This window comes from Equus przewalskii, chromosome 1, assembly GCF_037783145.1.
Source record: "Equus przewalskii isolate Varuska chromosome 1, EquPr2, whole genome shotgun sequence".
NCBI lineage: Eukaryota > Metazoa > Chordata > Mammalia > Perissodactyla > Equidae > Equus > Equus przewalskii.
In genome coordinates, this window is record NC_091831.1 from 151,763,034 (window position 1) to 151,788,345 (window position 25,312).

General features: G+C 39.1%; 1 protein-coding gene across 6 annotated transcripts in view; it reads right to left on the reverse strand.

The window, feature by feature from the left end:
- Positions 1-19,483, reverse strand: part of CDIN1 (CDAN1 interacting nuclease 1) — a 208,345-nt gene extending 188,862 nt beyond the window's left edge. For 2 of the 6 annotated variants that reach the window (XM_070625938.1, XM_008522527.2), the window contains exon 1: positions 18,966-19,357. In XM_070625938.1, coding sequence (XP_070482039.1) covers positions 18,966-19,066 — 101 coding nt within the window. In that variant the 5' untranslated portion in view covers positions 19,067-19,357. Of the gene's footprint in view, positions 1-1,839; positions 2,043-18,965 lie in introns of those variants that run through there. The other 4 variants (XM_008522526.2, XM_070625960.1, XM_070625952.1 and 1 more) reach the window with 4 other exon arrangements.
- Between the last annotated feature and the right edge of the window lie 5,829 nt (positions 19,484-25,312).

Genomic DNA, 25,312 nt, shown 5'->3' on the forward strand with positions numbered 1-25,312 from the left:
GTAGCTTCTTCTTCTGTGAACATGAGAGCATATTCTGGATTTTTTTTTTTTTAAACAAGAGGGGAAACCTTTAAAGTGCATGCTTGCAACAATATCTAATTGGTTGTCTTGCTGTTTTGTAGTAAATAATGTCAACACTGAAACTCATTAAAAAGAATGAATCTACACACTTTGGTGGAATATAAAAATAGAACATTTTAAAATCACATTGTTTAAAGAAACCTTCTAGTCCAAGAATGTATAAGAGCACTTTTTAATCAAGTTGGCAATGAATTTTTTTCACATTCATTTTGAGCTGTTCTGCATGACACCAAATATATACTAACCTTGATTAATGAGTGAAGTTCAACATTCAAACACGTGAAAGCAACTAGCTAAGAAAAATCTTACTTTACATCTTCATGCAAAAATCCTAAGATTCAAACAGTATCTTAAAAGACAAACTAATTTAAAATTGAGTCTCTCTATCCAAAAGATGCCAAACCATAATATTCCCCTTCTAAGATTTCCTTTCAGAACAGTAGGCTCACTTCCCCTACCAGCAGGTTCAACCTTCCTAGGGAAAGGGTTTGCAAGGCAAGAAGGGAATTAGAGCCTAAGGAACTATTTCAAAACCTCTTTGTATATTAAAAACAAAAAAAATGACCTTTTTCACATCAACAGGATGCCAAGTCTGCTAAAAGTATTTTTCATTTGCACGTTATTTTGTCTGAGTTTCTTTTTCCACCAACTCCCTAACCACCAGCATGGTCTTCCCCCTTTCTTCTGTAGGCACGAGTCCATGCTACAGAACACTTGAAGAAGCAGTGCTTGGAGTATAGAAACTAAATTTTCTTCATTAAATCTACTGAAGCAGATATTAAAAATGCATTTAATATACTGGCGATGGTCGGTGGGCACCGCTGACTGTGACAGGCCAGTTACTGATGATGTGCCGTCAGATGGCCTTCTCAGCAGGCGCCTGGGTCTCAGGCTGCTGAAGGACAGCCATATCTTCCCTTGTGTGTAAGCTCTATTCATCTCCCAAGTATTTACTAAATCACAGGCCTCTGCACACAGAGCCCATGTTTCAGCGTATGCTAACAAATGATGGATGGCCTCGTCAATTCGTTATGTCCTGAAAGCATGGTTTCCTGCCATTCCAATCATCAAACCTCAGCGCTTCAGAGCTGATCAGTCCTGGGGAATATATTTTGCAGGCTCGATTAAAAGAGTAGAAGTTCTTTCCATCAGAGTCTGACACTCTCCCCCAACTGTTTGTTGTTTCAACCAATTATTTGGGCAGAATATTCACTGTGTTCACACAATATAACATTGCCAGGATTTTTTCTGATGTTTGCGAAGGTGTAATTTCATCTATGACAAAACAGTTGAGGTTTTTGATAGTGAAATTTATCTAAAAATTTAAAACAATTTTCCTTCCGTGTGCAGCAGGCAAAACCTTAAAAATATATCATATAATATTATAATGTAAATGCATTAGTGGATGCATTTCAAAGGAACTTTCAAGGGAATAAGCAGTCTTTAAATCATCTAAACCTTTTAAGACAATAATTCACAAGAGTTCTCTTAATTATACTCTAGATAAAGAAACAAATGACTTAAAAATTCTTCTGACAGTTCCAAAGTTAGATGACAAGAGTTCAACTTGTCAAAGAAATAAACCTTTTAAAAGAAGAGAGATTTTCAGTTCCAAGGTTATATATGTCAGTTGTCTTTTCCATAAGCCATAAGAACATTTTTATTTTTAGCTACGGGTTATCTACAGAACAGAAAATAATAGCACACTCATATCTCTTACTCAGAAATAGTAAACTTTATAAAGAGCGACAAACTTACCACAACTACACAGATAGCTCAGCTTTGAGGAGATGGGGTGGCCTGAAAGAGCTAAACAACATGCTATAAATAAGCTCCTGGAAACGCTACAAATTAAAAAAAAAAAGTGCCAGACTCTCATCGAGCCAATAGCTAGGTGGACTCTGAAGTACCCACAATCAGCATAAGATCCGCCACATTGCCCTGCCATTCACCTCAACCTTGACCTCAAGATTAAGCTCACTTTTATTGCGCACAAAGGTCACCTGTATTAGGTCAAAATTCAAAGTCCCTTGTCAGAAAAGGTTGATATATTCCAACCTTTCCTTCTCCATGCATCAAATTTTTCATGGTAAAGTCATATTCAGCAGACAGTATATGCAGCAATTTATTGTGCCATTATAATATGGTGCAGAATACAATTGTCCAAAAAGCTATCACATGAATAAAATATTTCTCATGACAATGTACCAAATCTAGACTCCTTCCACACCTCTAACAAATGAAATAAAACCAACCAAGTCTTGCTTTCACACTTCAGAAGAGTTAAATGACAAATAATTGTCCTCAAAATACAATCTATAATAGAATTGTGACTTTTACTTCCATAATCTTTGGCTACATGCCACTATTTTTCAGTGTCACTCAAATTTTTAAGTATTATTTTTTTAAAAACACAAAGATCTCTGGCTAGTTTTAATACTTGTATTCCAATCTGACCTAAGCAGCGAAGTAGGTCTAAACCCAAAAGCCCCTCTTTGACCCAGACCTGGAGGAAGACATGCTCTGAAATAAAGCAGAAAAGGAAGGGGAAGACCCACCACCTTGCCCAACTCATTATTATTGCAACTATATGATCAGCACAACTGCACAAATAAGATAAATTAAACAAATTCTTTGCAGGCAGCATTCTGCAATACACTGTAATTAATAAAAACCAAAGCCTTAAGGAACAATAAATCTATTTTCTGCAAAAAGTTTGTGCAGGGGCCAGCGCCGTGGCATAGTGGTTGGGTTTGTACACCCTGCTTCAGTGGCCTGGGGTTCGTGGGTTTGGATCCCGGTTGCGGACCTACATACCACTCAACAAGCCATGCTGTGGTGGCATCCCACATACAAAATAGAGGATGACTGTTAGCTCAGGGCCATTCTTCCTCAAGCAAAAAGAGGGAGTTTGGTAACAGACAGATGTGAGCTCAGGGCCAGCTTCTCTCACCAAAAAAAAAAAAGTTTATGCAATTTCTTTGTGTTTACCACAAAGTCTTTTCATGAGTATTAGTAGCATGGATAGATTTTAAGATTGTTTAAAAGGCACTCATTCTTCAAATTTACTTATACTTATATTATATAACACTAAAATCTCTTCACACTCATGTGACAATCTGGGGCATCCTACAAAATCTCCTTGCCCTGGAAGACTCACACCTGAGCTCACATAATTATTGGACTCAGGCTACTTCCCAGCCATAGAACCCAGACTCCAAAACTGGTATTCACCCAAATATCTTTCATAAATTCCAACCACTTTGTTATCAAGGTGAGGCAAGAACGTAAAAGAGCTTCCAGGATATGGGGGGTAGCAATTGAGAAAAGGAATAAGACAAGAAAACACTTTAAAAATCTCAGATTTTAACATTCTCACTTATTCTGTGTTAGGCAGAGATCATGTTACATAACTATTTTCTGTTGAGGAGGAGAGGGGATCAAACTAAATCTAAATATGCCTTTTCTTCCTCTTAGGTAAAGATTTGCCCTGAGCTAATATCTGTTGCCAATCTTCCTCTTTTTTTTTTTCCTCCCCAAAGCCCCAGTGCATGGTTGTATATCCTAGTTGTAAGTCCCTCTAGTTCTTCTGTGTGAACCGCCGCCACAGCATGGCAACTGACAAACGGGTAGAGTGGTTCTACAACCAGGAAATGAACCTGGGCTACCAAAGCATACTGCACTGAACTTTACCACTAGGCCGTCAGAGCTGGCTCTAAATATGCCCATTTTTCATCAATGTAATATTACATCTTAGTTGCCAGTATCACCTAAGGACTTCACCACAATTTACTAAAGTAGCTTTCTTATTACCCTGGGGGTAAAAAGGAAAACATTTTGGAAACCTAGAAAATAAAAGGGCTGGCAAAATCTTTTAAGTTCTAATATTATAAGTCTAATTATTATAAGCATAAATCTCATTGCAACGAGCATCCTTAAATCAATAATGGAAACAATAACAGCAGCAGCAGCAAAAACTTATTTGACACAGTATTAGGAACTGTGCTAATCATTTCACATGTACTATCTCATTTCAAGTTCATAACAACAACATTTTACAATAAAGACAATGAGGCACCAAGAGGTGAAGAAAATTACCGAAGGTCACCTAGCAAGTAGGTCATGAAGCCAGAATTCATATGTCTAGTTCCAGAAGCAAGTTCCTTAAACCAATATCTAAAACTGCCTTTACAACAAAAACTTGAAGAGCCTTCTGGAATTCACAATAATAGGGTTTTGCCTACTATTGATTTATAAAATAATTAACCATCAGCAGAGAGTGCAAAATAAACCACCCAAGGTCAAGAACAGGCTATGACAACTCTGCCAAACTCAATAGCTCCCGGCCAGCCCACTGGTGTGGGCCTATCCCCACACAGAACTCCACTTGCATTCTGAAGTATACATATTCTTGCCTAACACTATTAATCTTATTGTCCACTTCTGTGTTAGTTGTATATTGTCTTATTATTTTATTACTGATACTTTAGATGTAGAAAAGAAATACAGCTGAACATCTGATAATTGGGTCTTCACAAAATTGTACTAAATCAAGTTGGAGTCAATTGGGTATCTAACTGTTGTTCTTCATTATATTTGTAGAAATGCTTTCTTTTCTTTTTCTATGGGAGTAACTACCAATTGAAGATGTAACAACTAAGCTTGAAGTTTCTCTGGAAATAATTTCTGACATGATAAATCCTCAGGTGCACCACGGGAATATTTCTAAATTCCTACAGAGACTGCAGAATCACTGTAATAGCCCTAAATTTAGCTAATTAATCTATTTTGAAAGGGATTAAATGGGACATGGGCACATGGGCTGTTTTTTCGTTTGTTTTTGAACCAAGCAGCATTTTCTTCAGGTCATTTCAGTAAAATGTCCTTTATGATATGTATCATAAAACCTACAACATACTAAGTACTGCTAAGGCTCAAGGCTGGAATCCTAGTCTCCACACTAACTATGGTGGGGAAAAAAATATGTATCCTCTCTTTGAACAAAAGAAAAAAAAGGGAGAAAGTCCGACACTCACAAAAATATTATAAGAATAAATGAGATACAGATGTAAGTATTTTGAGCCCTTCTCAGGAAAAAAGCTGTAAAAATCAGAATAAACTGGAATAAGAAAATTCTGGAAAAGACATGCCACAGGGTCATAATGTGTAATGCAAAAGTCTCAAACTGGTGATGGTATGCAGGTCACGGGGGCTTTAAGAAATGCCTTTGGTGACGGTGGGGAAGAATGGGGGGAGCCCAGGTTTGCAGCGTTTGCCAATTTCTGTGCTGTAAACACTCCCACTGCGGCTGATCTTAAGCTACCGATGTGAGGTCAGTTTGTCGAGTTGGGAGAAGATGCTTACGATTAGCTTTCCCAAGCTAGAAGAAACTAGTTCCAGCACTCATTGGCTGTAGGCCAAACTCAGCCCACAGACTTGTTCTGTTTGGCCAGGAAACTGTGGGCCCATACAGTGTTTTCAAAAATTCAAACAAATTAACAACATCTAAAACTCAGGATACTCCTTCTAAAAACTCAGATCTGGAGCTGCTTTCTAGAGAACAGAAGAGCTGGCAGCACTGGGCCCACATCCCTGCGCAGCTGTCTATGGCTGGCACAAAGTTGTGGCTGCCTTGTTAGTGCACACAACTGTCCCCTCACCTTGCCACAATCCCAACCAGGCCAGCTTCATTCATTCACTCCTTGTTGCACCTGCCTGGCCCCTAGAGAGATGGGCGTCTGTGATTTCTGGTTAAAGAGCATGTGGGGAAGGGTTTTGCCTCCAGATGTGTAACTCTGGTCAAATCACCCGGTGGTACTCCTCCCCTGGTTTCTGCAGCTAGAACCTTAACCAATTTGACTAGATGATCTCAACTGCTATCTCAATCCAACACTCTATAAGTCACTGCATCTGAAAGAATGAGAGAGGTAGGCAAGTCCCTCTGGAGGAGCGTTTGTGATCTGCACACGAAGAGCTCCAAACACGCACGCCAAAGGGCAAATAAAAATTCAAAATGTTAGAAATTGAAGGTTAAATGTCTTTTTACGTCAATATGTATTTTCGTTGACCTCAGGAAATAAGAATCTGGATAATCCTAACTTCATCAGTTAAGAAACGATGTTTGGGGGTTGTCACATGTAGGCTGTGAGAGCCTGTGGGGTTTTTAATGCTATACAACAGAGTCTCTCTCATACTCCCAGTCCATTTACAATCTTAGCTAAATGGGGCTTGAAGTGCAAGTTAATTTCAAATTTTATTAGCTTTCCCTACCAATATTATCAGCAAAAACAAACAGCAGTGTAATATACCTTAAGCAAAAGATGGTATTAACTTGGGAGAATTGTAGACAGAAACAAAAAAGCTGAAAACAATAAATCACCAGTCTAATTTCATGTGTAATCGTAGGAAGGTGTATTTAAATGACACTTTAGTCTTTTTTTTTTTTTTTTTTTTTTTGGTGAGGAAGACTGGCCCTGAGTGAACACCTGTTGTCAATCTTCCTCTTTTTGCTTGAGGAAGATTGTCACTGAGCTAACATCTGTGCCAATCTTCCTCCATTCTGTATGTGGGACGCCACCACAGCATGGCTTGATGAGCAGTGTGTAGATCCACACCTGGGATCTGAACCCGTGAACCCTGGGCTGCTGAAGTGGGACGTGTTGGTGTCCCACATCCCATCCACAAAGAAGGCCATCTACAAAAAGCCTATTGCCCCACAAGTCTTAGACACTGCCTCATAAGTTATGGAACCTTAGGAGGCTAAGGTATGGCCCAGGCATGAGTGACAAACCAGGGAGGTTTCACCCTGCATTTCTATTCATCCTAAAGCTGTAGTTGGGTCCCACAGCATTCCTTGATTAAACACACCCAGTTCTGACTATTGAGAGTGATCACAAATATTCATGACAAACAGTTATTCATAAACTTGCTGAGTGTAAATCTGAATCACACCGTGAGGCTGATTTGGGGAGCAGCAAGTCAATTAGCTGATAAGTGAGCTTAACCAAACAGCTGCAGTGCAAAGCCTACGGACCTTGCCATCCTATATACTGCTAGCCGCATATCTGGGGATTTTCATCAGCCCTAAGTGATAACCCTTGTAAATATCAAGGGTCCGCTATGCCTCCTATTTCCTAAAACAGGATAAATACAAGATCAGAGTTTATGTCTCATCCTTTCTTGGGCCTGGAGCAAAGGACAGGTCTTAACAATAACCAAAAAATTAAAATTAAATATATGAATTATGTTGGGGAGAGGTGGTGACAACACACCACATATTGTAAGTCTCCATCTTGTATATGACTACTGCTCCCAGGACAACCTCAGAAAAAGCCTGAGGGTCACATAGGTTGCCCCAAGTAGCAGGGGCCAGCATTCAGTCACGGAAAGACCCAGCACTTACTTATTTGACCGAACAACAGTTATCAAGAGACATGAAAGCACCTTACTTTTTCCTCTACTTGTATTGCTTTCTTTGTTTCAAAACATTTATCCCTGTGGGCTTGAAGTTATTTCTCTAAGTTTAACAGTTTTCAAACATGTTTAGCAGCTGAATCTCAATATTTAAAACACGTAAAAGAAGTCTTGAGATATTTTAACATTTTACTTTGGATGGAAAATTGCAGAGCTCACAGTTATCACAGTGACACTTCCGGCACTTATGAGGTCACAGTTTCAACACCACACTAGGCTAAAAAACACAAAACAAATAACTTTATTCACTATCCTGAAGCCAGAAGGAACAGAAAAGATCACCCCTCAGTCAAGAGAAAGCACTTGAAAAAGCTGACATTGTCAACCGGGTCACTACTCTTTGGCAAGAAGGAAGCTTTTGGTTATGAGGAAGAGTGATTAACTCTTGTTATCAAGATGTTATCGCGATGCTTCCTGAAAGGTAGGGATGGAAAGGGACAGGAGAGAAAAGTAGAGGCAGGGATTAGTCCCCCACAGTGGCCAGGAAACGGCTGGATTCATGACCAGCCATGCGCCATCTTTAATACATGAGGCACAGATTGCTCCACGCTGGTTTCCAACCCATGAACCAAACCATCCTGGATCCAGCTGTCTGTTCTGCTCATTATCTAGAAAGGGAGACTTGTCATTCAGTCAGGAGCTGCTCCCCAGCGCCTTTACTGTGTTCCCTGTACACTGGCTCACTGCGTAAGCAATCGACAGTAGAAATGAAGAAAGAGAAAAAGATACCTGGAATCAAACATTTGAAAACATTTCCTTCAAGAAAAAGACAATTGAAAATAAAATAAAATAAGATAAAGGAAAATTTATTCTTTACGAATCTCCCAGCTGATTTTCATATGAGTATATGAATTTTATATATTAAGGTCACTTTTCATTCTAACTATGTGTGTACTTGTAGATTGGTTGTTTTGTTTTTAAGGAAAATTCAACCAATACGGCAAAAAGGCACAAAATGTGTAATCAAAACATAATGGTAAATTCAGTCAACATTTGTTGAAAGTCAAATAATAAAAACTTACTACTCTATGCTTCTATTGAATATTTTCTCCTAGGGAAATGCATAATTCCTCTTTATTGTACCAGTAAACATTCTGGTATGGGTTATCACTTAGCAGACTCTAGAAATATGGACTTAAAGATGAAGTCAATAAACTAATAACATGAAAATTTCCCCTTCAGACTAATAGGACACCGAGTCAGCATGTGAGTTCTTCTCAGGAAAACATTATCTGAGGTTTTCTTCAAATACTCCTTTGTAGGAATTCAAGCTCATTTCATGTTTGCAACTATACAAAACCAACGGAGTACAAATATCTGATAAAAGCTAAGCCCTTCTTTCAGAAACCAAAGGGGCCACAGGCTTAACAAAATAACCTCCTAGAAGAGTCTTTAAAGCTAGGCTCCAACGCAGCAACAAAATAAAAACCTGAAATCTTATGGAACAAAAAAAATCATACTTTAAAAGATGACTAAAAGAAATAATCATATTCTTCTCTCAGACCAATTTGTAGACCAATTCATATTCCAATTTGCAATAATGATCAATACAGAAATACTCCTAGATATATTTCCTGAGTATATGATATTATTTTTGAAGGTCATGTAAATTAATTCTATTTCTCCCGCAAAACCACTAAAAGAATTTCTAGTTCAATAAAAGACTTTTTCTCCATTTATGTGCTAGTCTCACTCATTATTCTGGAACTCAGGTCCACCACAACATTATTAGAAATATAGAATATTGACCACAAATTGAGAATCAACTCTCAATTCAATTGAGAGAACAAAGCTAATAAGAATAATCTTCTAATTAAGTAAACCAAGCCCTACACTATTAATTATATACTGCAATGTGCTGCTATAATTCTTAAAAATCAGCGAATAAAGGTTAAAAAGTTTTTTAAAAAGGACATTATATGTCACTTTGAAAGATTTAAGACATGTTTCTGATATCCGGGCCATAATCATCTAATGATCAAATCTATGTGTTCACAGCCATACAATCAACTGGTCCATATAAACATTTTTCTTTTCTGCAAATCTAGGGGCCTTTATTTTAAAGCAAAATTTTGTTTTATGTGTTTCAAAAGGTTACTATTCAGACATTTCTTCTACTGTAGGCCATTTATCAAATTCTAATAATTGCAATAGTCATATTCACCATCCATTTAACACTCACCAGGACCACCAAACTATGCTACTGGTTTACATGCCTTATCTCACCTAATCCTCACCACAGCCTTAGGGAATGGAACTGTGAGAGGAAGCAGAGTGAGAGCAAGACTAAGACTGAAGCCAGACTCTCCTGGGTTTGAATCCTGCTTCTTCCACTTCCTAGCTGGAGTGTTTCATTCCTCCTTTTATAGATGAGGCAATGCAATTCAGACACAAAGACGCAGAGCCAAGTCATTGTCCAAGAACAAATTTTACAGGAAGCAAAAACAACGGAACACAAGATGCCCTACAGGAAAAGCAGACAGCTTAAGACGCATCCTTGGGTAGGTCGGGAGGGGGTTGGTGGGACATTATTTTAAAAAGGACAACTGCAGCCAATGGCAGCATCAAATTAAACTAAACCACCCTAAATAAATGTAAAAGCTTGCCCGGTCAGACAAGGTATTCGAAAAAATGCTGCTAAGACTGATGTCAAAGAGTATAATACCATGTCCGACGGGGCTAGGGAAACGAGAAAAAATAAACAAATGGGACTACATCAAACTAAAAAACTTCTGCACAGCAAAGGAAACCATCAACAAAACGAAAAGACAACCTAACAATTGGGAGAAGACATTTGCAAACCATATAACTGATACGGGGTTAATATCCAAAATATACAAAGAACTCATACATCTCAACAACAAAAAAACTGACAACACAATTAAAAAATGGGCAAAAGATCTGAACAGACTTTTCTTCAAAGAAGATATACAGATGGCCAACAGACACATGAAAGATGTTCAACATCATTAACTATCAGGGAAATGCAAACCAAAACTACAATGAGGTATCACCTCACTCCGGTCAGAATGGCTACAGTCAACAAGACAGGAAACAACAAGTGTTAGACAGGATATGGAGAAAAGGGAACCCTCATATACTGCTGGTGGGAGTGCAAACTGGTGCAGCCACTACGGAAAACAGTATGGAGATTCCTCAGAAAATTAAGAATAGATCTACCAAATGATCCAGCTATTCCACTGCTGGGTATTTATCCAAAGAACTTGAAAACACAAATGCATAAAGATACATGCAACCCTATGTTCATCGCAGCATTATTCACAATAGCTAAGACTTGGAAGCAACCTAGGTGCCCATCAAGGGACAAATGGATAAAGAAGATGTGGTACATATACACGATGGAATACTACTCAGCCATAAGAAATGATGAAATCCAGCCGTTTGTGACAACATGGATGGACCCTGGGGGTATTATGCTAAGTGACATAAGTCAGAGGGAGAAAGTCAAATACTGTATGATCTTATTCATAAGTAGAAGATAAACACAATAACAAACAAACATATAGCAACAGAGATTGGACTGGTGGTTACCAGAAGGGAAGGGGGGATGGGGAGGGCGAAAGGGGTGATTAAGCACATTGTGTGGTGATGGATTGCAATTAGTCTTTGCGTCGTGAACATGATGTAATCTATACAGAATTCGAAATACATTATGATGTACAGCTGAAATTTACATAATGTTATAAACCAATGTTACTGCAAAAATAAATATTTAAAAAAATAAACAAATAAATAAAACCTGTAAAAGTGAAGTAAAATTGTGCTTGTCCCAAACAAGTCCCTTGATTACTCCACTCCTAACCAAACTAGACTCCTAGGTCCACTACCAAGAACCACTAAGTTCAACACGGGCAAACACACAGTAGAGCAGCCTTAACTCCAGTTCTCCGGTAGAGATAGGTGAAGATTTCAAGAAAATGAACCACGTATATTGGTTTAAGCACAGGGAGCCGAGCCAAACAAGTTTTTAACTACTCCTGCTGAGATTTCTCTAGGAACAGCCTCTTATGAGTGAATGGGTGCCTGTGTTGTGATCCAAGAGCGGGAAAACAGTAGATTTTGTGGGCCGAGACAGAAACTCACGCTTAGAAAGGGCACCATCAGAAAAACCTGAGCCAGGATCCTTAAGGGCAAAGATATAGCAATGGGATAAAGACACTTAATTAGAGATTTATTTTATCAAGAGCTTGATTTATGACTCATTAGTATAGGCATAAATAGCAACCAAGTAACTAATGCACGGCAAGGGAACTCAGGGAAAAATTAAACTTGTGCCAAAGGGCTTAGTTTACCAGCCAAAGAATTTCCAATAGAGGTATATCTCCTCTAAGAATCCCACTTAAGTACCCATATCTGAACGAACTGTTCAACAAATCCTTTGGTTTCTAACCTTCTATGACTCTAATAATTTATAACTATTGGACGTGTCCTCAACTCTTTCCACAGACTACAAGCTATTCAAAATTAATTACTAAATGATTCTCTTTGCTAAAAAATACCCAAACAGTGCCACAAACACAGTGAGCATACAGTGAATTATTACAGACCAAATGCAGTAAATGGTGGATAAACTGCAAGTACAGTGAAAATCATGGGCTGACTAAGGATGGGCTGTTTCACATAAAACGATGGTAGTGGATGATATTGGTTAAAAGAGTATTCCAGTGAGAGAAAGAGAAAATTACCACTAGGTGAATAGCAGTAATAACTGTTTCAAGCAAGAACCATTGGTGGATGCTAAAAATCAGTGGGAAAAAGTGTGACAAGAAACAAGATACTTGCAGAGTCTCAAAAGATATCCCCACAAGGTACTTTTTAGAAAGAGAACAGCTGTAACTTTACAATGGAGAAACTTGACAGACACCACATCCTAACTAAAAGGACTAAGGTTAATTTCAGCAGTAATAAGGCACATGAAGTCACGTGCCCGCTGATACGATGCACTGAGAAGGGCACAACATCAGTTCTCGGGTATTCTTGCCAAAAATTTTTACCCTCAATCTAATCATGAGAAAACATCAAATACAAATTCAGGGACATTCTACAAAATAACTGTACTCTTCAAAACTGTCAAGATCACGAAAGACAAAAAAATAGTAAGAAACTGCTGCAGATTAGAGGAGACCAAGAAGACGTGCCAACTAAATCTAATGTGTGATCCCAGGATGTAAAAGGGACACCAGGGGCCAGCCCAGTGGCGCAGCAGTTAGGTTTGCACACTTCGCTTCAGTGGCCCGGAGTTCAGATCCCAGGTGCAGACCTATGCACCACTAATCAAGCCCTGCTGTGGCAGGCGTCCCACATATAAAGCAGAGGAAGATGGGCACAGATGTTAGCTCAGGGCCAGTCTTCCTCAGCAAAAAGAGGAGGACTGGCAGTGGATGTTTGCGTAGGGATAATCTTCCTCCAAAAATAAATAAATGAATATGGTTAAAAAAATAAAAGGGACATGAGATCCTGGAATAGAACAAGCGCATTAGTGAAAAAAGATGCAAAGTTCAAAAAAAGTCTGTACGTTAATTAACTGTATTGCATTAAAATTGACTTCCTGATTTTGATAACTGTACTGTGGTTATGTAAGATGTTAACATTAGGGGAAACTGGGTGAAGGGAATATAAGAATTCTGCAAATTTTCTGTGGCATAAAATTATTTCAAAATAAGATACATATCTTTATAATATGTATAAAGAAAGAGTGATATATGATGATACATATGTAGTGTTTGGGCAAGAAAATATAATGTAAACTATATCTGATAAGTAATAGCTGACTGGGTTGGGGCCTTCTACCTGAATAAGAAGGTTCAGCAAATAAGCTGGGAGATATAATCAATGAATGTATCCTTCTTGGCAAGTACTTAAATACAATATGTCCTATGTTCTTGGGACCAAAAGGCCCATTACTGTAAAACTGCAGAAAATAAAAGAATAAAATGAGGGTGAATTTTGGAGTTGTGAAGTATTAGACATCACAAAGTTCTACCCCTTCATTTTATTTTATTTAGTTGTTTTTTTTGGTGAGGAAGACTGTCGCTGAGCTAACATCTGTGGCAATCTTCCTCTATTTTGTATGTGGGATGCCACCACAGCATGGCATGATGAGTGATGTGTAGGTCCGCAGCCAGGATCTGAACCTGCCAACTACAGGCTGCCAAAGTCAAGTGCATGAATTTAACTGCTACGCCACCTGGCCAGACCCAACCCCTTCATTTTAAATTGGAGGATTCTGCGACCAGAGTGGTTGAAGGGGACTGCCAAGCTTCAACATAGTGACTTTGAAAGACATAAATTTGCAATTTGAGTGAAAACAAAGAAGCCATGGAGGAATGAGGCTAGCAAGTGAAAGCTAGAGTGTAAAAAACAATTTGGGGGAAAAAAAATAAGCTACATCTTTACCTCTGAGCATATACTAAAACAAATTTAAGATAGAAAGATTAAAGAATTAAGAATAAGAAGGAAAGCCATAAAGAGCCTAGAAGAAAATTTAGGTGAAAGATTTATTTTTCATATCTTAGGATAGGACAGGACTTCTTCAGCATAAAAATAAAAATGTTAAAAAGCATGAATTTAAAGTTAAGCATATCAAAAATGGAAAAATATTCAAAAGCAAACAACTGGGAATATATCTGACATATAAAGGATCAACATCCTTAACATAGGCAGATCAATAAACAATAACAAATCACTAAACAATAACAGCAAAAACTTTCATAGAAAATTAGGCAAAGGACACTAAGCAGGTAATTCAAGAAGAAGAATGTTAACTGGTCAATAAACTTTTGGGAAACTGTACAACGTATTTCAATAAGAAAATCTTTTTGATCTAGCACATTAAAGATTAAACAATGACTCTGCTCAGTGCTGGCAAAAATTGCCGAGGCGGATACTCCCATGCCCTGTTGGTAAGAGAATTAGTACAATCTTTCTCATAGTAGTTTGTCAACACACATCAAAATCCTTCAAACATAAATATCCTTTGATTTGAAATAGCTAGTGGTTGTCAAAGTGTGGTCAATGGACTCCTGGAGTCCCTGAGACCCTCTCAGGGATCTACAAGGTCAAAATGATTTTTATAGAAATACTAAGACGTGATTGGCCTTTTCCCGTGTGTGACATTTGCACTGGTGGTGCAAAGACAATGGCAGTAAAATTGCCAGCTCCTGAGGACAAATCAAAGCCAGGCACAACAGTCCTGGGGTCACTGTATTCTTCACCATCACACACTTGCAGGAAACAAAAAAAGCCAGTTTCATATAAGAATATGTTAAGATTCACTTATTAATTTTATTAAATCTCAACCTTTGAATCACATCGTTTTAACATTCTATATGACAAAATAAGAAGTAAACACAAAGCACAGCCACTGCGTATCCAAGTGTGATGGCTCTCTCAAGGGAGAACACGTGTATGATTGTTTGAAAGCTGAACTAGCCTCTCTTCCCATGGAACACCATTTTTACTCGAACTATGAACAAAGTACGATTATCCATATTTAGGTATCTGGCAGACATTTTCTCAAAAATAAACAAGATGAGCCTGTCACTTCAAGGAAAACAACTGATAATATTTCTTGCCAATGATAAAATTTGAGCTTTCAAGGGAAAATTCAAATATTGGAAAACTCCGTCTCCGTCACCATAAGCTTGACAGCTTCAAATCTTACAAACTTTTCAGATGGGAATCAGCAGAGATATTAACAATTGTGATTTTTTTGATTCTATGTAACGAAAGGTGACAACATTAGGAAGATCTGGGTAATTCACAACCAACATTTTGCCAACGAAGAACGCATGATGATGAAACTCATGCATGGGTAAAAGATCCACTCAAAGTTAAGATAGGCCAATGGATTGTAACATAACAGAATGTGAAAAGGTCTATGATAGAGTTTCACATTCCACATTGCAATTAACCTTTAAGAAAATATCACTTGTTGGGTTTCATGTAGTGGGAAAAAATCCACAATTATCTGAAAAGCCTATTAAATTACTCTTATCTTTTCCAAATACATATTTGTCTGAAGCCAGAGTTTCTTCATATTCTTTAATCAAAACAACTTATGATAGAGGCTGGCCTAGTGGTGCAGTGGTTAAGTTCATGTGCTCTGCAGTGGTGGCCTGGGTTCACAGGTTCAAATCCCAGGTGCAGACCTACACATGGCTCATCAAGCCATGCTGTGGCAGCATCCCACATACAAAATAGATGAAGACTGCCACAGAAGTTAACTCAGGGACAATCTTCCTCAAGCAAAAAGAGGAGGATGGGCAACAGATGTTAGCTCAGGGCCAATCTTCCTCACCAAAAAACAAAACAAAAACAAAAACCACAAAACCAACTTATGATAACTTGAACGCAGCAGATATGTGTTCCTTCTATTAAGACAGGCATTAAAGAGATTTGTAAAAGTATAAATGCCATTTCCTCACTACTGTTTTGAAATGATGGTGATTAATCATGAAAGTGTTATGTTAACATGTAATGAGTTTATTATTGTTATTTTTAAAGAAATATGTAATTTTTTTTAATTTCTCAGTTTTAATTTATACTTTGGTAAAAATCAACAGATATAAACTACATAAACAAAAGTTCTTTGGAGTCCTCAATACTCTTTTTTTTTTTTTTAAAGATCGGCACCTGAGCTAACATCTGTTGCCAATCTTGTTTTTTTCTTCTTCTTCTTCTTCTTCTTCTCCCCAAAGCCCCCCAGTACATAGTTGTATATTCTAGTTGTAGGTCCTTCTAGTTTCTCTATGTGGGACGCCACCTCAAGCATGGCTTGATGAGTGGTGCTAGGTCTGCACCCAGAATCTGAACCAGCAAAACCCTGGGCCACCGAAGGGGAGTGCCCGAACTTAACCACTCGGCCACCAGGCCAGCCCCACTCAATAGTTTTTAGAATGTAAAAAGATCTGGAGACCAAAAGTTTGAAAACTGCTTACATGGTCATTCCCAACTCTGGAAATCTAAAGTAAGAAAATAAGCAGACTTGACATGATCTATGTACAAAAATAATTATCAGAAAACTAGAAAAACAAAACTTTTGATATCCAACAACAAGGAAATGGATGGTACATGTAGAATGTGATGTTATTGGTTATTTCAAACAAATTGTGAAGCATTTTTGAAAATGAGGAATGCTCACAATATGTTAAGTGAGAAAAGCAAGATCTACAACTATATTAGCAGACAGTACTGCACTGAAAAAAAGACTGGAAGAAAAAATATAAAATATTAATAAAAATTTTCTGGGCTATAGAAGTATAAATAATTTTTAGTTTCTTTACTGAGTAAGTACTACTTTTAAAATCAGGAAAATAACATCTTTTAGCAACTTTTAAGAACATTTCAGCACTTTGATTTTTTTTAGAACTCAATGTATGTGAATGCCACCAAGACATAATTGCCGCTTTATTATTATTAATATTAAAGCTAATCAAGGCAGCTTAGCGTAGAACTCTGAACTCTGAGTCAAGAAACCTGTATTCTAGACACTATTTGGCCATTAAACACCTCTGGGATTTCTGACAAGTCACTTAACCTCTTTGAACCACGAGAAATTATCTACGAGGTCCTTACCCGATCGACTCTGAGGTAAAATGAACTATCAAATCTAAAGGTCCTTTGCAACAATCATCTAAAGCAAAACAGTGCTATAATGAAAACTGTGAAGCCGACTCCAAAACCACACTATTTACAGAGTCCCCACTCGTTCCTAAATGGCTCTTTAATTCCTTCTTTTGCAGCTAAGTTGTGCAGCCTCTCTAAATAAAGTTTCCAGTGGAAGAACAGTTAGTTATTCCCTGAATGGTGTTTGGGAGAAGTAAAAAATATTTGAGCATATCATGAATAAGAAAAAGAAAAGCATAAGAGAATAAGCAAGACAGCATGGTGCCACCAAAGGAAGGGAGGCCTTCAGCAAAGTACGGGGAGGTTACCTCTCAGGGAGAGGACAAGGTGATTGCTGCGGAAAAGAAGGAAAGTGAAAGAATGAGAGAAAGAAGAGGGAGAGGAAAAGAAAGAGAAGCAAAATACAGTGGCAATATAAGTGCACAACAAAAGCAGAATATCTAAATGTATCTAATGTATCCATCTTGAAACTGCCCAGAAAAATCTACCTATCCCCTAGGCTGACCAGCCTTCACCCATTTCACTGTTCACTGGCAGAGTTGCTAAGAGTTAACGACAGAAAATTAAATTCTAATTTGTCAATTTTTTTCCTTGTTAGCAAGTCTGATAAAAATCTTAAAGACTATAAAGGGATAAATGTGCCCTAAATTAAATCTGGAAAATATAGAAAGAGATCCCTTTATTTTACAGATTAGGAAAACTGAGTCCTTCAAAAAATTGTGTCAAAAGACCTTCAACTTATGCTTCAATTTGTACTTTATTAATACCAATTATCCAACAACTTCTCTATCCTCAAGGAAACACGTCTATGGGGATGTCTGTTCAAGGGTTTACATACCAAGGACAGGGAAGCGCTCCATTAGGGGCTAATTGTGCTTAGAGCCACAAAACAAAATGGGACAAGTTTGGATTTGGTTTTGAATTAGAAGAAAAGTAAACATTCTACACTTTTAACAGGGCAAAAGTACAACCACCTGGTTGTCCTGGACTGGCTCTTCAGTGAAAGGTCTGGGCCTCAGTTTGCCCATCTTTAAAATGAGGAAATCTGTAGCATATCATTCCTAAAGTCCTTTCTCAGAAAGTTGGATAATCCTAAAATCACTGAAAAAAAGACATGTTCAGGGGAGGAAGGAAGTATGAAATATACCTGGAATGTGTATACACATGGCTGTTTAAATGGCCAATCTTGACCCAAGTGGAATCCCTAAGGCACGAAGTCTCTCTGAAGGGACTGACAACCCCTGAGGTCACTTAACCCATTGGAGAGCCACAGTCAACAGCAGAGAGAACAGTCAACGTCAGGCCTGTGCTCCCTTGTTTGTTGCCAGCGCCCAATTGAAAAGGATCTTCTATTTCCTCTTTCTGAATCTACATTTTATATTTTCACTTTGAGAGGGCCCTGCCACCTATCATTCATTCCTCATATCTGTCAATTACCTACTAGACATTTATGGAGCACCTACCATGTGCACCCATCACCTACCATACCAAGTTTTCAATAACATACCAAGTTTTCAATAAACATTTGTTGGCTTGAATTTTAATTGCAAGGCCTTGGGAGCTGCTGAGGATTCATCCGCTAAGAGTCTCCTGTGGCAGGCAGGTGAAATAAGAAATCTTTTCACCATCCTTGAGCTCCTAACACCTGACACGCAAGTGTTCCTCCCCACTCGTGTGACACGTGGTTCCTAAGCGCTGGCCGGGCTGCCTAGGCACAGCTGCTGCAGGCAAAGAGCTGTGAGAGGGGAGAGACGGGCACTTACCTGGGGAACCTCTGCTTCAGCTTCCTCAGGCTCTGCCTGGTAGGCGGCACAGACACTAGGCACTGGGCTATCTCGTCGTACTGGGCTTTGGTCAGTATCATGTTGGGCCAGGGACTGGGAGGTGGCGGGGACAAGAAAAAAACACCCTGGGCTCGAGCAGCCTTGGTATTGGGAGACGAGGGGTGGGCACCCAGCGGCACAGCGCTGGGCCTCGTCTTCCTTGGCTTGCCCCTTTACCCCCTGCACCCCGAGCTGCCCAGCTGGGGCTTCCCCGGCAGCTCGGCAGCGGGGAAGCAGCGGTAGACCGGATCGCCCGGCCTCGGGTTTCTGAGCAGCCGCAGTGGGCCCGGCCGAAGGCAACTAGCCGCCATGTCAGATACGGGCAACCAACCAGGAAGTAGCTGCAGAGGTGGCGCCTAAATCTCAGCCGGCAGGTATCCTGCCAGCGACCACCTGACATCAACCTAGGATGCTCCTGGAGTTCAAGCCAGTGAGTCCTGGCGCACAGACCAGGCGTCAGGGAATATGGGTGCCCCGCGATCCTTAAGCCTGAGCCCCGGAAAGCCACAGCCAGGGCGCGCGATTTGAATACGCTTCCATACGCTTCCAAACGCGCCAGTTTTAGCGCAGCTCCAAACCGAGACTGGCCTACAAAGAAAGCACATCTTCACTAAAGTCTCTCAGCTTTCTACGAGTATGAGTCGAGCAGTAAAACCCCCTAGGATCGCTGTAGACATACAGCTTGGCTAGTGTTGAGGGCAGTCCGACAATGTCTGCAGCTCGCTTGGGAGGCACTTCTGATCCTGTTAGGAAACAGAGTAGAAAACACAGCCAACATCATCAAACAGCCCACAGAAAAGAATATCACTCTCACTCCCCACAGTTATGTGCTCCAGGACTGAAGTCACGTCTTCTTCATCTTTGTGTCCCCAGCTCTTAGAAGATAGTAGGCGCTCAATAACTGTTTGGAGAAATTAGTCAGCGAACGAATCTGTTTTCTGTAAGTGCTGTGAGCGGATCTCAGCTCTCCCGAGGCAATTTATTAGTACATGAGCCCCTCCTTTAATCCCGTTTTAAAAATCTGTTCTGTTCTTGGAAGGCCAGGTGTTGCTGTTTTTTGTTCAAATTTTAACATTTTAAGCAAATGAAAGAAATGTGTTTAGATTTTAAAGAATGTATAAGTGGTTAAACTTTTTTTTATCTGCAGTAAGGCCTGGGTTGGAAGTTCAGCTTAGATATGCCTCCTTGGATAAATTCCTTAATCCATCTAAGCCTCAGTTCCCGTGTCTGTAAAACCGATTTTTAATTCATGGGGTTACTGAATTACTGGTTACTAAGACTAAATAGGATAGTACAAGGAATGGATTCCTTAGCCCAGTGTCCTGCAGATAGTCTAGGATAAATAGCCTGTATAACACTACTTGATAATAATAGGTCACATGCACATGGCGTTCACCAGATACTGTTCACTCCCCACACACTGAACTCATTTAATCCTCATAACTTCCTCTGAGGCAGGTACTATAGCCACTTTCCTCCTCTTCCTCCTCCCTTTTGTACAGGGTGAATAAACTGAGGCATAAAAAGGTTAAGTCACTTCCCAGAGGTCATGAGAACAAGTAAGCAGCAGGGGTAGAGTTTAAACTCCTGAAATTTGGTTCCAGGGCCTGTGTTCTTGCCAACTCTCAGGAATGCTTAATTGCTACATGCAAAAGTCACACTCTCTGAGGTCAAAGGTTAAGGATTTTTTTGGAAAGAAAACAATCTACATTTCAAAAAAATTTTTAGTCCAGGTCTTACAAAAGCTTCACCACTTTATATTCCCAGGCATCTCAAAGTCCAGTTTCAACAGTGGATCCTGAATTTAGCAACCGTAGGGTTTTTTTGAATATTTACATCAGAATGTTTTCTTCCCATATGCTTTGCATCTAGCTCTGGTTGTGTGACATTAGTACATAACTATTTATTTATGGCAGCGTGGCCTGGAGTTGCCACCTGGCTAGTTTGTTGCTGACCCTGCCATGACTTTTACATGAAAGCTAGCTGACAATAAGCAGACACCACTTGATCCCCCATTCCTTTCTCCCTCCCCACTTCAGTCTGTCCAATTCACAGCCAACAGATTTTTATAGAAAACATCAGTTCAAGGATGTTTGCACTAGTTATTTTTTATAGTATCTCTTCTCTCTGGCTCTTCTCCTGCATTCACCCTTACAACCCTTAAGGAAAAGGCCAGGTTTGTTTTTCTGTTTTTATTTTTAACATGCTGGCAGTTTACAGTTTTGACCCAAATCCAGTAGATTGTTTAGAGTTAGTGCCAGGGGAAAAGCACAGTTTTTGTTGCTGTTTTCATTGGCAGTGACAGTCGTGTTGTTCATTAAGCACAAAATAGAAGTAAAGCAGAAATGTGTTGTTTTTGATACTGTTTAGGTGCTTTTCATTTTCTTTTAATGTGAAATGCTTGGAGTAAATCAATTATTCCTTTGAGGCACCCTTTCACCCTCCCTTACCCCCTCTCCTCCCCCATCTCTTGCATCACACTCCAGGCCCCTCATCTGCTATTACTCCTGCTAAAGGTGCCTTTCCATGCCTGAAGTTCCCCCACGATTTCTAGTCAGTCAGTCAGTAATACCAACCATTTCCCCATTAAGTGAAGTAGGGTCATGAAATGAAAACAGTGCTAAAATGAAGCCTAAAGAATTGGCTACCTGTTTAAAATCAGCCATCAATTGTGTGGCCTTGAGCAAGTGACAACCTCTCTGATCCTGAATGTCCTCAGTGTAACCCCAAGAAATGAAACTTTATGGTTCTGATAAGGAGAAAGAATCCACAAATAGGGAAAAATGTGTCGGAAATTGTAGCCAGAAAATGAGTCAAAGTGGGGACTAGAGCAGCTCCCTGGAAGCACCTACAGTCCTGAGAGATGAGCTGGAGTGAATCGCCTGACCAGATTTCTTTCTGCCCGTTCCTGGACGACGCGAATGATGAACAATTTTAAAAGAGCACAGGCTTTGGCAGGGAGGCATCTGAAGGTCATTTCAAGAAGAGTGTTCAACACAAAGGACTAAAAATAAGAATGAGCCAAGTCACGCGCATCGGAAAGTTATTCTGGCTAGAGCGAAGAGTTCTAGGCGGAGGGAAAGGAGTTGAAGATGCTTGACCTTGGAAAGAGGCAGTCACGTTTTTACACAGTCTGCTGTTTACTGAATCTGCCAAATCCAGTGGATGTTTTTAAAAATAAATACCGACATAGTATTTTTATTATATTTTAAAGTCTGATTCTATTCATGGAAACTTGTTAAAGTCATCTCATTGAATATTTTAAAGAAAAATAATTGAAGTTTACTAATGGAATAAAGAAGGGAGTTAATATTGTTTAGGCACCTATTATGCTCAAACATTTTTCCCATTAGCTCCTGATTTGTACATTAGGAAACTGAGCTCAAAGAGAGTAAAGGATTTGCCTGATGGATCCAGTTAAGTTGCAAAACCATGATTTGGACCCAAGTTATGTTCTCCATTGCAATGTGTTGTAATTCAAAAAGGAAAAACTCTTTAGTTGATTCATCCTCAACTAAGCATTTATGCTCTAAAATAGCCGGCTACTTTCTTTGGCCACTACAATGCTTGTTGAAGAGGCAGTGTTCTTTAATTTTGACATTGAGTCAAAACATACTTTTAAAAAATTGTTTGGCCTCTTTGACTAGAAGAGACTGCATGTTCTTCTCTTTGCCCTATGAAGCACCATCTAAAGTGATGCATCTTTTGAAACCGGTTTGTGTCTCTATACTTGCCGTCCATGAGTGACAAGTCATTTTATCCTGGTCCCAAAATAATACGAGTGCTTAGTAAACAATAAAGATCAGAATGATTCAGTTGTTGAGCCTTGCAGCAATTTATCAATGTAATGACTTCAGGAAGACAGAAAGTAACATACAGAAGAATATTCCATACAGTGATAGTAGAGAAATTACGCTGAATGGTCAGGAAGACCAAAAGCCAAATGTGGTAGATTCACGCAGGTCAATAGGGAATGAACTCCTAGTCTGTCACACCAGGTGGCTGATTCTGGAGGGAGGTTACAGGTTGATGGGGGTATTCACCAAAGACCTGTACAAACAGAAACTGTGTCCTACATGCGCACAATTCAGAATGGCACCTCCTCAAGTCTTTGTTAGTCCACAATATCAACAGCCAATGTTGCAGGGGGCACTTATTAAGGGCAGGCACCAAGCTAAGCACTTTAGATACATCCACATTCCCTTAATTCTCAGATCCAGCCTCCAGGTAAGTGCTGTTATTAAATCCATTTTCCAGGTGAGAAACCTAAGGCTTAAAGAGGTGCTTTCTATTAATCCCATCAATTATTTCACATCGTTCTAGAACAGCATTTCTCAAACTGTGTTGAGGGTCCAGTTTTCCCCCAATTTGTCATGGACAAAAAGATATCTTTTGTAAAGATAAAAAATGAATTACTCAAAAACTGAAATTTAAAAAGATAAAGACATATAAAATGCCAGCCTCCAATTTGTTATTATGAGATCCAACAGACATACAATTACTCTGGCAAAGTGATATAAAAGTTTCTAAATGCTTATTCTCAATATCTATACTTCTCACATCAAGAGATGTAAGAAAAAGTTTGAAGATCAGTACTGTTTGCCAGTCACACTTTGAGTAGCACTGTACAAATGCTGCAAAAACCCAACAGTGTAAGCCAGGTGTGTGCAAAGTCTAGAGCAGCACACTTTCATGTACTTCTAGTTAGGAGAGAAGTATAAGCTGTCCCTTTCAGACTTCTAAGTATCACCCATCATTATGAGTACCATTATTCTATTGTATTTAGTTCTTCTCAAGTGATGCATATTTATTAAGATCAGCAGTGCAAACAGGCTATTTCATTACGCACCCTATGAAGTTAACGCCATGTGTTTTTATAGCATAAAACCTAATTTCTTTTTTAGATTATAAACCCATCCATCAGAGCTCATATACCCCTTCTGTTCTGAATCACACACAGAACACTACTGGCACATGATAAAGGCTATTAATTGGCATTTACACATTTACTGTTGCAACATTTGACAAGGATAAGAAACAAAAGTAGTGTTTTCACAGGGACAATTTCTCTTGGGTGTTTGTGTGTTATAGCAAAGGGAAATACGTGAACGTGTTTGTTGAAGAAAGACTGAAGCCTCTTAAATTTTCTCCTCAGGCTCATCAGGGACTTGTGGATAATTTGCAGGCAATTTGTATCCCCTTTTCCTGCAGGACTAAACCTCAGATGTAATTTCTGCAGTTGTCAATCACTCTTCTTGTCCCACAGACCATTCTGCAAGAAAACATCATGGGGAGAGGGTTTTCTCACATTTATAAATTCAGGACTTGAAAGGAACAGTGCTGGTGGAGTAGAGAGTTTCTACTGGGGGGCGGGGGGAAGAGGAATGAGAAGCAAGGAATCAAGCCTGTCCTTAATAAGCACTTGTTTCAGCATAAGCCAGAGTTGGAAGTACATGTCCGGCAGAGATTAGCTCTAAGTCTCTTCCTTTAAAAAATTACTCTCTTTTGCCATCCCACTGGGTTAGACTTTCAAAAGAGCATGCAAGATGCCAGTTGAGATTTATAACTCTTTCCTCTCCATGATGGATAGAAGGAGAGTTAAGGGGAAGGAGTTCCTTCTGAGATAAGTATACAGATTATTATTATAATAACAATAGGCTCCTTTTGAGAAAAGGAAGGCTTATTACATAGTTATCTAATGTACTGCCATCACAGAATCTATAACTGGCATTATTATACTCACTCTGCATATGGGAAAACTGAGGTGCAAAATGGCTTAGAACTTTAACCAGTTTCTTTAGATTTCACCTTTAAATGTGGAGCTATAGAAATACATCTTTCTTTTTATAATTTCTTTTTACACTTAATTTCTTTTCTCATGACCATCAAAGAAACATATGCTCCTTGTAGCCAACAACAGAAGGTGAGATACTATAAATTATCCCATCCATCGGAAGTCACTACTGTAACCATGTTGGTATTATTCCTTCCAGTCATTTTTCTACAAAGTTTTTCTTTTTATAGGTAAATGTGAAATGTATATACAATCTGAGTCCCTCTCTGATCATTTCACATTACACTGTGAACCAAAGAAATTCTTATCAACACTTGGCAATTTTGACCCTAGTTTTGTATTAAGAGTAGAACAATAGGTTTCTGAAGTTAGGAGATGAACTCTCACAAGGCCAGTCCTTGAAGGAGGTCCTTGACATAGCCAGCACAAGGCTGGGCCATCCTTCAGTTCCAGCAATGAGCTACAATTCAGACAATGTGGGAATGATGTAATG